This window comes from Dendrobates tinctorius, unplaced genomic scaffold (assembly GCF_039654945.1).
Source record: "Dendrobates tinctorius isolate UK_male_01 unplaced genomic scaffold, ASM3965494v1 ptg000263l, whole genome shotgun sequence".
Classification (NCBI taxonomy): Eukaryota; Metazoa; Chordata; class Amphibia; order Anura; family Dendrobatidae; genus Dendrobates; species Dendrobates tinctorius.
In genome coordinates, this window is record NW_027361930.1 from 893942 (window position 1) to 910053 (window position 16112).

The 16112-nt window shown below is 44.8% G+C and overlaps 1 protein-coding gene across 5 annotated transcripts in view; it reads left to right on the forward strand.

Annotated features, from left to right (window-relative positions):
* Positions 1 to 16112, forward strand: part of TPST1 (tyrosylprotein sulfotransferase 1) — a 182630-nt gene that overhangs the window by 112956 nt on the left and 53562 nt on the right. The window contains exon 3 of one of the 5 annotated variants that reach the window (XM_073558933.1): positions 12682 to 13233. The exons of the other annotated variants lie outside the window; for them this stretch is intronic. Coding sequence (XP_073415034.1) covers positions 12682 to 12802 — 121 coding nt within the window. The 3' untranslated portion in view covers positions 12803 to 13233. Of the gene's footprint in view, positions 1 to 12681; positions 13234 to 16112 lie in introns of those variants that run through there. 5 annotated transcript variants of the gene reach the window in all.

Sequence of the window (16112 nt, forward strand, 5' to 3'; positions counted from 1 at the left end):
ACTTCCTCCTGTTCTCATGGTACATTAATACCCCATAAGTGGTCGAAAACTACTTTTGAGGCACATTGCAAAGCTCAAATGGGAAGGAGCGCCATATTACAGTGTAGATTTTGCTGCGCTGGTTTGAGGACGCTATGTCACATTGGCAGAGCCCCTGAGGTGCCAGAACAGCAGAAACCCCCATAATTGATCCCATTTTACAAACGACTCCTCTCAATGAGTTCATCTAGGGGTGCAGGGATCATGTTGACACCACAGATTTTATACCATTGGGCAGTGAAGAAAAAATTACATTTTTAACACAAAATAATTGTTTTAGCCCCAGGACGCTATGTCACATTGGCAGAGCCCCTGAGGTGCCAGAACAGCAGAAACCCCCATAATTGATCCCATTTTACAAACGACTCCTCTCAATGAGTTCATCTAGGGGTGCAGGGATCATGTTGACACCACAGATTTTATACCATTGGGCAGTGAAGAAAAAATTACATTTTTAACACAAAATAATTGTTTTAGCCCCAGATTTTACATTTTCACACAGGGAAATAGGAAAAATGGTGCCAAAATGTGTCACACAATTTCTGCTGAACTTGTCAATACCCCATATGTGGCTTTACAGTACTGCCACGCAGCAAGACTTTGGAAGGACAGAGCGCTATTTGACTCTTGGAGAACAAATTATTATAGAATAGTTTCCAGACTCCATATAAAGAGCCCCTAAATGCCAGAAAGACAGAATCTCCCCTCAAGTGATCCTAGTTTGGAAATTACATCCCTTTGGGAATTTATCTACAGGTGTAGTGATGATTTCACTCCATAGTGTTTTCCAGAAACAAGCAGCAGTGAATGTTGCTGAGTGAAATTTGCAAACTGCCATTGTAGTGACCAGTACTTTGTAGTGACCAGTACGTTGTAGCGACTAGTACGTTGCAGTCACCAGTACATTGCAGTCACCAGTACATTATGCCCAGCCCGTCCTTCTGGAGACATGCACCCGTGAATTAGGCGGGCTCTTGTCACTACAGAAATGTCAAACATATTGACGCTATATGTGGTTTAGACACACTGGGGCTCAGAAGGGAGAGGACATTTGAATTTGGGAGCGGAGAATTTCTTTTGGCGGGTGAGGAGACATAATGCTTTTCCAGAGCCTTTGTACTACCAGTAATGTGGAAGCCCCCTATATTTCCGTGAACAGATGACGGATCTGAGTGAGGACTAGCTTTTTTGTGGATTGAGGTGAAGCTTTTATTGGGAACATTTTACATAATGTTTGGAATCAAACTTATCCGGCGCTCTACGCCGACAACTTATTTTGGGGTTTCCATCTAAATCTTGAGTGACGTGAATCAAGTAAAACTCCTCAGGGATTCATTCACTATAATGAGGCAGCAGAGTTACGTTGGACTCCGTCTGGCCTCTGTTCAGCAGTGTCCTTCTCAGAGGTGAACAGAACTGGCAAACTATTTTGTGATTTGTTGTTTTTGATATTTTTAAAACTTTTTTTTTACTTTTTTTTTTTTTATTTACTTAGTCTCTGTATGGGACTTCAACTTTTGCTTCTCTGATGTATTGCATTGTATGAGACCTGACAGTGTCACACAGGCAGATTGCTTGTTAGACTCAGCTGCTGGCTGAGTCTAACAAGCCACTGCAGCAGGCAGACCTGGAAGTCATCACATGACCTCCGGCTGCAGGGACAACGGGGGGGGGGGGGGGGGGCGTCGGAGAGGTGAGTACAGTAGTAGTCTCCCTCTGCTATCTTCTAAATGCCATGATCATGACATCTAGAAGATATCAAAGGGTTAACATCATTGGAACCTGATCCAATTACCGTAGGTCCCGATGATGTCGCCTGTCCGAGCTACAGCTTTGCACAGGAATCGCAGCTTTTGCAGGGCCCTGGGGGTCCTGAACGCTGCGACACCACCGACTGCTCATAAACGTCGGCGCTACACAGAGCTAGTGCACAGCTAGTGCCGTTTATGTGCAGTCGTTGGTCGGAAAGCAGTTAACTAATTGATCAACTGAGCCTATTTAAAAACTCACTAAATGTTGTTGTAATGTACTCAAGTACTATTAACCTTCCCTACCCTTGCAGTGATGTTTTTCCCTTCACCCATGACAGCACCACATGAGAGAGGGATCCGCCCCGCCAGGACAGGAACCTACTGAGACATAAGGGGCGGCACCTCTCCCCCGCTTCAGTTGGGTTCCTGTCCTGGAAGGAATCCCACTGTGGCGGTGCCTGTCATGGGCGAAGAGAAAGAAGACCCAGGCCCGTCCCGGCGCGGGAAGAACAGGTAGCTTACCTGTAGCGCCGGCCGTCGGGTCCTGGAAGCGCAGTCCCCGGGGTCCCTGGGGCTCCGGGTTCGTGCGGGCGTGGATGGGATCCCGGTGGCTCCGGGAAGCCCCCACCGCGCCGCCCTCCCCTCGCGCACGCCGCATCTCGATCCCCGTGGCAGGGGAGAGACGCTGGCGTCTTCCGGCCGCTGACGTCAGCGGCGCTTGGAATGCTGGGTGCGCCGGCTGACGTCAGCAGAAGGCGACGGTGTAATGGCGCCGGGTGCGACGCCGGCCGGCTTTCTGAAGCGCTGGGCCGGCGGTCGCAGGGGGGAGGGGAGGAAGACGCTCACCAGGCGGAGGCATGCAGATTTAAAGGGGAAGACAGCGGTAGATCGGCGGTGCAAGATGGAGTCCGAGCAGGAACGTTCAGCGTCCCTGCCTCCCTCACAGCCCTCTGGCAGAAAGCATGGAAGCCATTCAAGCAGCAGTCGCCCCAGCCGCAGGTCGGGGCACTCCTCAAGGTCCAAAGAGCGCGGGTCAGGTGCTCCGACGCAGCCTCCAAATCCGGAAAGGCCCAGAAAAGCAGGAAGCAAGAAGAACAATAGGGATTGTGCTATATGTAAATCTCCCCTAGCAAGAGACTGGCAAAAAGATCTCTGTGCTTCGTGCATTCAGCGAACTATGGCGGAGGAAGCACCTAGTTTCGCAGCCAATCTAATATCTGCCCTCAGGTCAGAAATGGAAGGCTCAATTAAGTCCTTATTGAAAAAAGGGAAAAAAAGCAGGAAGGATTTCCCTAGTTCCCCCTCAGATTCCGCATCAGTATCATCTCAGGCGGAAAAATCATCCTCCTCAGACTCCTCAGATAGTGACACAGGGGGTAAGCCATGTTTCCCTGTAGAAGATACAGATGCCCTCCTAAAGGCCATTAGAACCACAATGGGCCTACAGGAAGAAAGGGCGGCCAAAACCCTAGAGGACGTCATGTTTGGGGGGCTTCAGGAGAGGAAAAAACGAACCTTCCCAGTAAACGCGAAAATCCAGGCGCTTATTGAGAAGGAGTGGAAAAAGCCTGAAAAATCGGGGGCCCTTCCATCTGCTTCTAAGAGGCGATACCCCTTTGAATACAAGGATACGGAAATATGGGACAAAGTCCCAAAAATAGATGCAGCGGTGTCCAGGTCTTCCAAAAGGTCGGCCCTGCCCTTGGAAGACGCAGGGGTTCTTAGAGACCCGCTAGACAAAAAAGCGGACTCATATTTGAGGCACGCATGGGAAGCAACAGCAGGAGGTCTTAAGCCGGCGATAGCGGGCACCTGCACGGCACGCTCCCTCATGATCTGGCTGCAGCAGTTAGAAGAGAAGCTGGCGTCAAGGGTCCCAAGAGAGAAGATCTTATCAGACATGTATCTCTTGCACGGGGCAGCGGCTTTTCTGGCAGATACCTCGGCGGACTCTATGCGATTAACAGCCAGAGCAGCGTCACTATCAAATGCTGCTAGACGCGCGTTATGGCTTAAAGGCTGTCCGGGTGACCTTCAGTCCAAGACCAAATTGTGCTCTCTCCCCTGCGATGGCCGATTCCTGTTCGGCAAAAACTTGGATGATATTCTGGAGAAAGCAGGCGATAAGAAAAAAGGCTTCCCCAGATTCCCTATGGATCAGAGGAGACAGCCCTTTCGGAGGGGAAGATTCAATAGAGGACGTCCTCCCGCTGACAGGAGAAGATGGGAGGATAAAAAGAAGAAAGAATCAGGGTTTATGTTTGGTGGAGGCACCTCCACCTCCAAAAAGTCACCACAGTGACGCCAGTATTCCAGTAGGAGCGAGATTGGCACTCTTTTTCCAGGCCTGGGAAAAGATCTCCTCCAACACCTGGATTCTGAGCATCCTAAAAGAAGGCCTGAAAATCCCCTTTATTCGTCAGCCAAAATCCGTGGTCGTCATCACACCTATCAGGAAGATGACCGAAGAACAACTGGCCTTAGAAACAGAAATCCTGAGCCTGATAGACAAGCGGGTACTGTCCGAGGTGCCACGCTTACAGGAAGGAAAGGGGTTTTATTCACCCCTTTTCCTAATAAAAAAACCGGATCAGTCGTTCAGGACAATCATAAATCTCAGACGCCTCAATCTATGGATAAAGAACCCGACCTTCAAGATGGAATCAGTAACTACGGCAGTGAAGCTGCTACATCAAGATTGCTTCATGGCCGTAGTCGATTTAAAGGATGCATATTACCACATCCCTATCCATCCAGATTACCAGAAATACCTGAGGGTAGCGCTTTATATTCAGGGCACACTAAGGCACTTTCAGTTCAGGGCTCTTCCGTTTGGCATATCCATAGCCCCGAGGGTCTTCACCAAGGTCATAGCGGAAGTGACAGCCTTTCTCCGGATTCACGATACGGTCATAATACCATACCTGGACGATTTTCTTATAGTGGGCAGTTCAGAGGACCACTGTACAGCACAGCTGACTCAGGTGATCAACACCTTGCAAGAGTTAGGGTGGATAGTCAATTTCAAAAAATCAAAATTACAACCCCTAAAGAAACAGACCTTCCTAGGATTTATACTGGACTCAGAAAGGCAAGAGTGTCTGCTCCCAGAGTCCAAGATAGAGAAGGTGCAAAATCTGGCCTTGGCAGGCCGAAACCAACCATGTATGACATTAAGAAAAGCAATGTCCCTGCTAGGTACCCTAACATCCTGTATTCCGGCGGTCAGGTGGGCTCAGTTTCACACCCGGCAACTCCAGTGGGAGATACTAAGAGCACAAAGATCGCTAAGAGGGCGTTTGGAAGGAAAGCTGGAGCTTTCCTTAAAAACCAGAGACTCTCTCAACTGGTGGTTGAACGAGACAAATCTGACCTTAGGAATACCATGGGACAGACAGGCGACAGATATAATTTTAACAGATGCAAGCTCCTCGGGGTGGGGGGCACACCTAAGGGGCCTCATAGGTCAGGGTTCCTGGACACCTCAAGAAAGGAAGGCATCCTCCAACCTGAGAGAACTGTGTGCAGTGGGCAAGGCCCTAAACCACTTCATTCCGCTACTCCAGGGTCAAGATGTACGCATCATGTCAGACAACAAGGTAGCAGTGGCATACATCAACCACCAAGGAGGGACAAGATCACACTCCTTAATGGATGCAGCAACAAACATTCTGAGCAGGGCAGAGGATCACCTACACTCCGTGACAGCCCTACACATAAAAGGGGCAGAAAACATAGAGGCAGATTTCCTGAGTCGCAATACCCTGAGGCAAGGAGAATGGGCACTAAACCGATCCATTTTTCAAAAGTTAATTCAGCTTTGGGGGGAACCGGTGATAGACCTCTTTGCAAACAAGCACAACAGGCAAACAGAAAGGTTCTGCTCTCTAAACCCAAGGGAAAACCCATGGGCAGTGGACTCATTGCACATCCAGTGGAACTTCAGACTGGCTTACGCGTTCCCCCCAGTAGCTCTGATCCCGACTGTGGTAAGAAAAATCAGAAACGATCAAGCCAGGGTGATTCTAATAGCTCCATTTTGGCCAAAAAGGCCCTGGTTCGCTCTGCTACGGAAGATGTCCCTCTCCGATCCTTGGGTTCTGCCAGAAATCCCGGACCTACTAGCTCAGGGTCCAATATTACACGCTCAGGTCAAAGGATTCCATCTGACGGCGTGGAATTTGAAAGGTCGCTTTTAATAGATAGGGGGTTCTCCCCTGGGCTGGTGGCCACTCTGCAAAAAAGCAGGAAACCGGTGACTACTAACATCTACGGCAGAACATGGGATAAGTTCCTACAGTTCTTGGGTAAGCCGTTAGGGAAAGAACCTCCGATTAGTGACATCCTAGAGTTCTTACAATCTGGGTTGCAGATGGGGTTAGCAGTAAACACACTTAAGGTTCAGGTGTCGGCACTAGGGGCGCTCTACAATTGCAAACTGGCATCAGATAGGTGGATAGCCAGATTTATTAAATCCTGCCATAGAGCTAGACCTATTCCAATACCTAGAATAGCCCCCTGGGATTTAAACCTGGTGTTAGAAGCCCTTACAAAAGAACCGTATGAGCCATTACATCAGCTACCCCTAAAGTTTTTGACCCTAAAAACGATCCTGTTAGTAGCCCTCACATCAGCCCGCAGGATAAGCGACTTACAGGCTCTCTCAGTAAATCCTCCTTATACGCAAGTCTTTCAGGATAGGGTAGTGTTAAGAACAGACCCCAGTTATCTGCCCAAGGTAGTGTCAGATTTCCATCGGGGTCAGGAAATTGTTCTTCCATCCTTTTGCGAAAATCCAAAAAATCTGGGGGAGGAAAAATTCCATAGTCTGGATGTTAAAAGAGCTCTTGTAGAATATATATCTGCCACTAGCCAGTGGAGGAGGTCACAGTCCCTATTCGTAGCTTTTCAGGGTGCCAGGAAAGGCTATGGGGTTTCAAAAGGGACTATTGCTAGATGGATCAGGGAAGCCATTAGTGTAGCCTATTCAGCTAGTGGTATCCCGATTCCTGACGGCATCAAAGCTCATTCCACCAGAGCCGTGGCGACCTCCTGGGCTGAAAAGGCAGAGGTATCAATCGAACAAATTTGAAAGGCCGCTACCTGGGCCTCACCTTCAACCTTCTTTAAGCACTATAGATTAAATCTATCCTCCTCTGCTGACTTAACCTTTGGTAGAAGGGTGCTGCAAGCGGTGGTCCCTCCCTAAGGTGTTTCGAAGTCTCCAAAAATCTCTCATGTGGTGCTGTCATGGGTGAAGGGAAAACCACCATGGTTACTTACCGGTAGCCGGTTTTTCCGGAACCCATGACAGCACCCGTACATTCCCCCCCTTTTTCACTGTATGGTGTGCACAATTAGTAGGGTGTTTTGAGTGTTGTGGTGTTGGATAAACATGTAACTAACCGGGAAGTCCTCTCAATGCTCTGTAACCCAACTGAAGCGGGGGAGAGGTGCCGCCCCTTATGTCTCAGTAGGTTCCTGTCCTGGCGGGGCGGATCCCTCTCTCATGTGGTGCTGTCATGGGTTCCGGAAAAACCGGCTACCGGTAAGTAACCATGGTGGTTTTTTGTACAGCTTGAATTAAGTTTTGCTGCTATGAGCAAAGAGAGTGTTTCCATGAAGCCCAGAGTCAACTCTTATAATAAGTTTTGGGACGTTTTCCTAAATAAGTCTATGTCAGATTTTCTTAAGTCATCAATTTTCCTAAAGGTAGCTGGGGAACATCCAAAAAGGTGCACTAGGTCAGGGATGTGTATTACTTGTGTACAGTCTTATCATTTGAAAGAAAAAAGCTGATTGATCGAAAATGTGTCGTGTTTTTGACTGATGTTTCAATAATGAAGGCTATGTGCCCACGATCAGGAGTTAGCAGCATTTTGGGTGCAGCGTATTTTTGCTGTGTCCAAAACGCTGCTTTCTATTCACCCAGGTAAATCCCCATGTGTTCCCTAAACCATGCGGATTCACCGTGTCCCATACATTCTATTGTCGAAATTTCTGTTGCGGAGATTAGCGTTTCCACAATAGAAATTAACATGCTGCATATCTAAAAGAAGTGCCACATGTCAGTCTCTGCCGCTGATCCGCAGGCATCTGTGGTCATAGGATTTCTAGAAATCCCATCCACTATGCTTCAACAGCTGGCCGCTGCGGTTTGGAGCTGCATAAATACACAGTGTCAAAACCGCAGCAAATCCTGAACGTGAGAACATACCCTAAGAATCCTCTTTCCTTCATCGGATGTGAGCGTGATTCATCCCTGGTCAAGTGTGCCCCTTTCGATGTCCTTCAGCTCCCTTTGGGAAAATTGGCACATTCATACTGTTCCTAGGCAGAGCCACAACTGCCTTCAGCCCACCAAATATGGACATCTGACAGCACATAAGGCACTTGACAGAGTTGTGCCTATATTAGCACAACCAAGTAAATTGAGCTTTCATCTGCTTACTCCCTAATTTTATAGTTTTACATATTGGTCCTATGCGTACCTTCTCTTGTTTTCCAATGGTTCTATTTGTCCGTCTTTATAAGTTTCAGTGCTTCATCCATCCTTAGGTTTTCTGAAGTACAAGGTCTTGTTCTTGAAAGTATAAAGTTTTTCTACAGTTGAAACTCTTCATCAGAGAATTACAAGGTTCTGTATAGATGTGTATGATAGTTTGTGTTAAAAGCAGAAACCACAACACTGAGAGAGACTAGTTGCTTACCAATGGCGCCTGTTATACCCTATTGACTTATAATGTATATATGGTGTTTGTTGTTTTGACACACAATTTTTCCCATCAAATGTGATGAAAGCCATGGTGGGGCCTTTGATACAGTTTTGAAGTGAAACAGACTATCATTAGTCTGAAAAAAAGAAGTTCATTAAAGAGATAGTAGAAACCTTAGAAGTGCCAAAATCAACAGATTGGTACATTTCTGCAAAAAAACAAAAAACAGCACACTGGTGAGCTTGGGAACTCAAAAAGCCCTGGACATCAATGGAAGACAACAGTGGTATATGATCACAGAATCCTTTCAATGGTGAGGAAAAACCGCTTCACAACATCCACCTAAGGGAAGAACATTCTCCAGGAAGTACCGTATTTTTCAGACTATAAGACACACTTTTCCCCTCCAAAAATGTTGAGGAATATGGAGGGTGCGTCTTATATTCTGGATGTACCTGCTCTGGCTGTGGTGGGGCGGTCAGGGAGCGGTAGAGCCGCACATCACAGGAAGCAGGATCCGGTGGCTGCGGCTAACTCCTGTACCCACTGCTAAAGAGAAATATTCACTGCTTTACATGCCCATGGGCTTGGAATGCAGTGAATATTCATTTCTCTTTAATAGCAGACATGTTGTTCACCTCAGCAGCAGGCTTCTTGTAGCCGCTGGGCATTCGCTTCTGCTCGCTACTTAAGGCAATGTATATTCACTGCTCCCCACTTCCATAGGTGTGGAATGCAGAGAATATTAATTCCCTTTATTAGCGGCACACGTGAAAGCCCGGCAGCTGCAGGAAGCCGGCGGCTGCGGCTAACGCTGTGCTTTCTATTTAAGAGCAATGCAAATTCACTGCTCTACACGCACATAGTCACGGTGTGGAGAGCAGTGAGTATTAGAGTAGCTGTCCTCGGCTTGTAAGCGGCGCTTCACGTCCCTGAGATGCGCTGCTTACAGGCATAAATCAGCTGCTGGCACTGGAACAAGATGCTGTGAGGGAGCACAGGAAGGTAAGTATAATGGTTGGTGTTTTTTTTTTTTCTGATGCGGGCCATCATACCAGGACAGAGATGGGGTCCCTGCATATCATAAGGATGGGACCAGGCGTACCAAGAGGGACATGGGGTCCCTGCATACCAGGATAGGGATGTGGAGGCCATGCGTACCAGGATGGGGATGAGGGGAGGACCATGCATACCAGGATGGAGATAAGGGGACCATGCATACCAGGATGGGGATGAAGGGACCATGTATACTAGGATAGGAGATATTAAGTACAGAATTGACCGCATTTTTTGCGTCATTTTTTTTTCCTCCTCTAAAACCTTGGTGCGTCTCATGATCCGAAAATATGCGGTAGGTGTTTCAGTATCTAATTCTACCATGAAGAGAATACTTCATGAGAGGAAATAGAGTTTTCACCACAAGATGCCAACCGTTAATCAGCCGTAGAAATACAAAGTCCGGATTAGATTTTACCCCCCAAAAAATCTAAGGATCGCAGTCCAGTTCTACAAAAGCATTCTTTGGACAGATGAAAGGAAGATCAACCTGTACCAAGATGATGGGACGAAGAAAGTATGGCGATAGTTTGGAACAGCTCATGATCCAAAGCACATCACATCCTCTGTAAAACATGGCGGAAGCAATGTGATGGCTTGGGCATGCATGGCTTCCAGTGCCACCAGGCCACTAGTGTTTATTGATGATGTGATGTGACTGAAGACAAAGCCGACGGATGAATTCTGAATTGTACATGACTATACTTTCTACTCAGATTCAACTAAATATGGCAAGGTTGATTGGATGACACTTCTTAGTACAGATGGCTAATAACCCAAAACTTACTGAAAAAAAAAATCCTTTTTTTTTTTTTTTTAATAACTCTTTTTATTGAATTTTCAGTATCAAACACAAAACATATTAGGCTACTTTCCTTTTGACGGTGCGCCGAACGCACCAAAATGCAACACGGTTCGCTTGGCGCAGGTCAGCACACCGTCAAAAGGACGCATGCGCCGGCAAACGCATACCTGCGCACGGCCTGCGTACCCAATGCTAAAGATAGGGTATGCAGGCCGCATGCAGCGTCATGTGCCCATAGGCGGAGCTGACCGGAGGAGGCGCGGCAGGGGGCGGAGCATCATGGTGGTCGTACGCATCCCTCCGCAGCTCCAGGAAACGCTAGTGTGAAAGTAGCCTAACTGATAAAGCTGTCTCAAGCATTAATAATAAATCAAATTCAAGAGGACTATAAGCATATTAGACACACATCTTCTAGACTTAAAGGGAATCTGTCACCCCTTTTTTTGAGATATCATATAATGATATCATTCAATTGTGTGTCACATAAGGATTCTCTTAGTACTTTTGCTTCCCCCTGACCCCGCACCTTTCATGCATAAATACCTTTTTTATATCGGTTCAGATGTATGTAAACTGCCGCTGTCCGGTCCGCTGGGCGGGGCTTATTCACCTGCTCCCACCCCTCCCTGTCTTGCTCTATGCATTTCTTCTTGTGTAGAGAAAGACAGGGAAGGGGGGGAACAGTTGAATAAGCCCCGCCCATCGGACAAAGCATCACAAAGGAGAAAATCCAGTGTTTGGTGATGTCCATGGCTTCCAGACTTCAGGCAGTCATTGCCTACAATGGATTCTTCTTTACAAAGTATTAAACATTATCATTTTGGTTATTATAAATATAATTTGACCAATTACTTTGAATCCCCTGAATTGAGGAGGTATTGTAGAAAAATGGGTGTAATTCCTAAACGTTTCAAAGGATAGTTTTGTTCAATCACCTTAATTGACACTGAAAGTCTACATGTAATTGCATCAGTGTGTGTGTGTATATATATATATATATATATATATGTATGTGTGTGTGTATATATATATATATATATATATATATATATATATATGTGTATGTATGTACAGTTAGGTCCATATATATTTGGACAGAGACAACATTTTTCTAATTTTGGTTCTAGACATTACCACAATGGATTTTAAACAAAACAATTCAGGTGCAGTTGAAGTTCAGACTTTCAGCTTTCATTTGAGGGTATCCACATTAAAATTGGATGAAGGGTTTAGGAGTTTCAGCTCCTTAACATGTGCCACCCTGTTTTTAAAGGGACAAAGTAATTGGACAGATTAAATAATTGTAAATAAAATGTTCATTTCTAGTACTTGGTTGAAAATCCTTTGTTGGCAATGACTGCCTGAAGTCTTGAACTCATGGACATCACCAGACGCTGTGTTTCCTCCTTTTTGATGCTCTGCCAGGCCTTCACTGTGGTGGTTTTCAGTTGCTGTTTGTTTGTGGGCCTTTCTGTCTGAAGTTTAGTCTTTAACAAGTGAAATGCATGCTCAATTGGGTTGAGATCAGGTGACTGACTTGGCCATTCAAGAATATTCCACTTCTTTGCTTTAATAAACTCCTGGGTTGCTTTTGCTTTATGTTTTGGGTCATTCTCCATCTGTAGTATGAAACGACAACCAATCAGTTTGGCTGCATTTGGCTGGATCTGAGCACACAGTATGGCTCTGAATACCTCAGAATTCATTTGGCTGCTTCTGTCCTGTGTCACATCATCAATAAACACTAGTGACCCAGTGCCACTGGCAGCCATGCATGCCCAAGCCATCACATTGCTTCCGCCGTGTTTTACAGATGATATGGTATGCTATTGATCATGAGCTGTACCACGCCTTCGCCATACTTTTCTCTTTCCATCATTCTGGTAGAGGTTGATCTTGGTTTCATCTGTCCAAAGAATGTTCTTCCAGAACTGTTTTGTCTTTTTTAGTTTTTTTTTTTAGCAAAGTCCAGTCTAGCCTTTTTATTCTTGATGCTTATGAGTGGCTTGCACCATGCAGTGAACCCTCTGTATTTACTTTCATGCAGTCTTCTCTTTATGGTAGATTTGGATATTGATACGCCTACCTCCTGGAGAGTGTTGTTCACTTGGCTGGCTGTTGTGAAGGGGTTTCTCTTCACCATGGAGACTATTCTGCGATCATCCACCACTGTTGTCTTCCGTGGGCGCCCAGGTCTTTTTGCATTGATGAGTTCACCAGTGCTTTCTTTCTTTCTCAGGATGTACCAAACTGTAGATTTTACCACTCCTAATGTTGTAGCAATTTCTCTGATGGGTTTTTTCTGTTTTTGCAGCTTAAGGATGGCTTGTTCCCCTGCATGGAGAGCTCCTTTGACCGCATGTTTCCTTCACAGCAAAACCTTCCAAATGCAAGCATCACACCTCAAATCATCTCCAAGCCTTTTATCTGCTTAATTGAGAATGACATGACGAAGGGATTGCCCACACCTGTCCATGAAATAGCCTTGGAGTCAATTGTCCAAATACTTTTGGTTCCTTTAAAAACAGGGTGGCACATGTTAAGGAGCTGAAACTCCTAAACCATTCATCCAATTTAAATGTGGATACCCTCAAATGAAAGCTGAAAGTCTGAACTTCAACTGCATCTGAATTGTTTTGTTTAACCCCTTAACCCCCAAGGGTGGTTTGCACGTTCATGACCGGGCCAATTTTTACAATTCTGACCACTGTCCCTTTATGAGGTAATAACTCTGAAACGCTTCCATGGATCCTGGTGATTCTGACATTGTTTTCTCGTGACATATTTTGTACTTCATGTTAGTGGTAAAATTTCATTCAAGTAACTTGCTTTTATTTGTAAATAAAAAACGGAAATTTGGCGAAAATTTTTAAAATTTCGCAGTTTTCCAACTTTGAATTTTTATGCCCTTAAATCACAGAGATACGGCACACAAAAAAACTTAGTAAGTAACATTTCCCACATGTTTACTTTACATCAGCACAATTTTGGAACCAAAATTTTTTTTTGTTAGGAAGTTATAAGGGTTAAAAGTTGACCAGCGATTTCTCAGTTTTGCAACACCATTTTATTTTTATGGACCACATCACATTTGAAGCCACTTTGAAGGGTCTATATGATAGAAAATACCCAAAAGTGACACCATTCTAAAAACTGCACCCCTTAAGGTGCTCAAAACCACATTCAAGAAGTTTATTAACCCTTCAGGTGCGTCACAGGAATTTTTTGAATATTTAAAAAAGAAATGAACATTTAACTTCGCAAAAAAAATACTTCAGGTTCAATTTTTTTTATTTTACCAAGGGTAAAAGGAGAAAGTGGACTGCAAAAGTTATTGTGCAGTTTGTCTTGAGTACGCTGATACCTGATATGTGGGGGGGAACCACTGTTTCGGCGCATGGCAGAACTCAGAAGGGAAGGAGCGCCGTTTGACTTTTTCAATGCAAAATTGGCTGGAATTCAGATCGGACGCCATGTCACGTTTGGAGAGCCCCTGATGTACCTAAACAGTGGAAACCCCCCACAAGTGAAACTAGACCCCCCAAGGAACTTATCTAGATATGTGGTGAGAACGTTGAACCCCCAAGGGCTTCACAGAAGTTTATAACGTACAGCCGTATGTTTAAAAAATCATATTTATTCCAAAAAAATGATCTTTTCACCCTCAATTCTTATTTTTCCAGGGGTAACAGGTTCCTAAAAGTTATTGTGCAATTTGTCCTGAGTACGCTGATACCCCACATGTGGGGGTAAACCACTATTTGGGTGCATGGCAGAGCTCGGAAGGGAAGCAGCGCCATTTGACGTTTTTGGCTGGAATTGAGATCGGACACCATGTCGTGTTTGGAAAGCCCCTGATGTACCAAAACAGTGAAAACCCCCCCCCACAAATGACACCAATTTGGAAACTAGACCCCCCCCAAGGAAGTTATCTAGATGTGTGGTGAGCACTTTGAACCCCCCAGTGCTTCACAGAAGTTTATAACGCCCGGGCGTGAAAATAAAAAAATCGTATTTTTCCACGAACATGATCTTTTAGTCACCAATTTTTTAATTTTCCCAAGGGTACCAGGAGAAATTGGACCCCAAAAGTTGTTCAATTTGTCCTGAGTACGCTGATACCCCATATGTAGGAGAAAACTACAGTATGGGCACACGTCAGGGCTCGGAAGGGAAGTAGTCACGTTTTGGAATGCAGACTTTGATGGAATGGTCTGCGGGTGACATGTTGCTTTTGGAGAGCCCCTGATGTACCTAAATTATTGAAACTCCCCAGAAGTGACCCCATTTTGGAAACTAGACCCCCCACGGAACTTATTTAGATGTGTGGTGAGCACTTTGAACCCCCAAGTGCTTCACAGAAGTTTATAACGCCCGGGCGTGAAAATAAAAAAATCTTTTTTTTCCACAAAAATTATATTTTTGCCCCCAATTTTTTATTTTCCTAAGGGTAACGGAGAAATTGGACCCCAAAAGTTGTTTTGCAATTTGTCCTGAGTAGGCTTATACCCTACATGTGGGGGTAAAACACTGTTTGGGCGCATGGCAGAGCTTGGAAGGGAAGGAGCACCATTTGACTTTTTCAACTCAGAATTGGCTGGAATTGAGATCAGACGCCATGTTGCATTTGGAGAGCCCTTGATGTGCCCAAATAGTGGAAACCCCCCAATTATAACTCCAACCCTAACCCCAACACACCCCTAACCCTAATCTCAGCCCTAGCCCTAATGGGAAAATGGAAATAAATACATTTTCTTTTAATTTTATTATTTTTCCCTAACTAAGGGGGTGATAACGGGGGGTTTGATTTACTATTTATGGCGGGTTTTTATGTTTGGCAGTTGTCACACGCTAAAAGACGCTTTTTATGGTAAAAATTGTTTTAGCATCACCACATATTGAGAGCTATAATTTTTCCATATTTTGACCCACAGAGTCATGTGAGGTCTTATTTTTTGCGGGACGATTTGACGTCTTTATTGGTATCATTTTCGGGCATGTGACATCTTTTGATCGCTTTTTATTCCGATTTTTGGGACGCAGAATGAACAAAAACCAGCGATCATGAATTTCTTTTGGGGGGTGCGTTTACACCGTTCAGCCTGCGATAAAATTAATAAAGCGGTTTTATTCGGGTCAGTACGGTTACAGCGATGCCTCATTTATGTAGTTTTTTATGTATTGGCGCTTTTATGCAATGAAAACAATTTTATATAAAAAATAATTATTTTTGCATCGCTTTATTCTGCGAGCTATAACTTTTTTATTTTTTCACTGATGATGCTGTATGGTGGCTCGTTTTTTGCGGGACAAGATGACGTTTTCAGCGATGCCATGGATATATATGCATCTTTTTGATCGCGCGTTATTGCACTTTTTGTTCGGCGGTATGATAATAAATCATTATTTTTTGTTTCTTTTTTTATTTTTATTTTTAAGGGGTTCACTAAAGGGGTTAACTAATGGGACAGTTTTGTAGGGCGGGTCGTTACGGACGCGGCGATACCAAATATGTGTACTTTTATTGTTTTGTTTTTTGTTATTTCCAAAAAATGAATTTATTAGGGAATATATATACAGTATATATATATATTTTTTTTTTTTAATTAGCGATTTTTTTAAAAATTATTTTTACTTTTTTTTTAACTTTATTAAATGTCCCAGGGGGGACATAACTGTCATCGCTGATCTGTCACATCACAGATCACTGTGACAGATCAGCGATCTGTCACAGGCACTGCACAA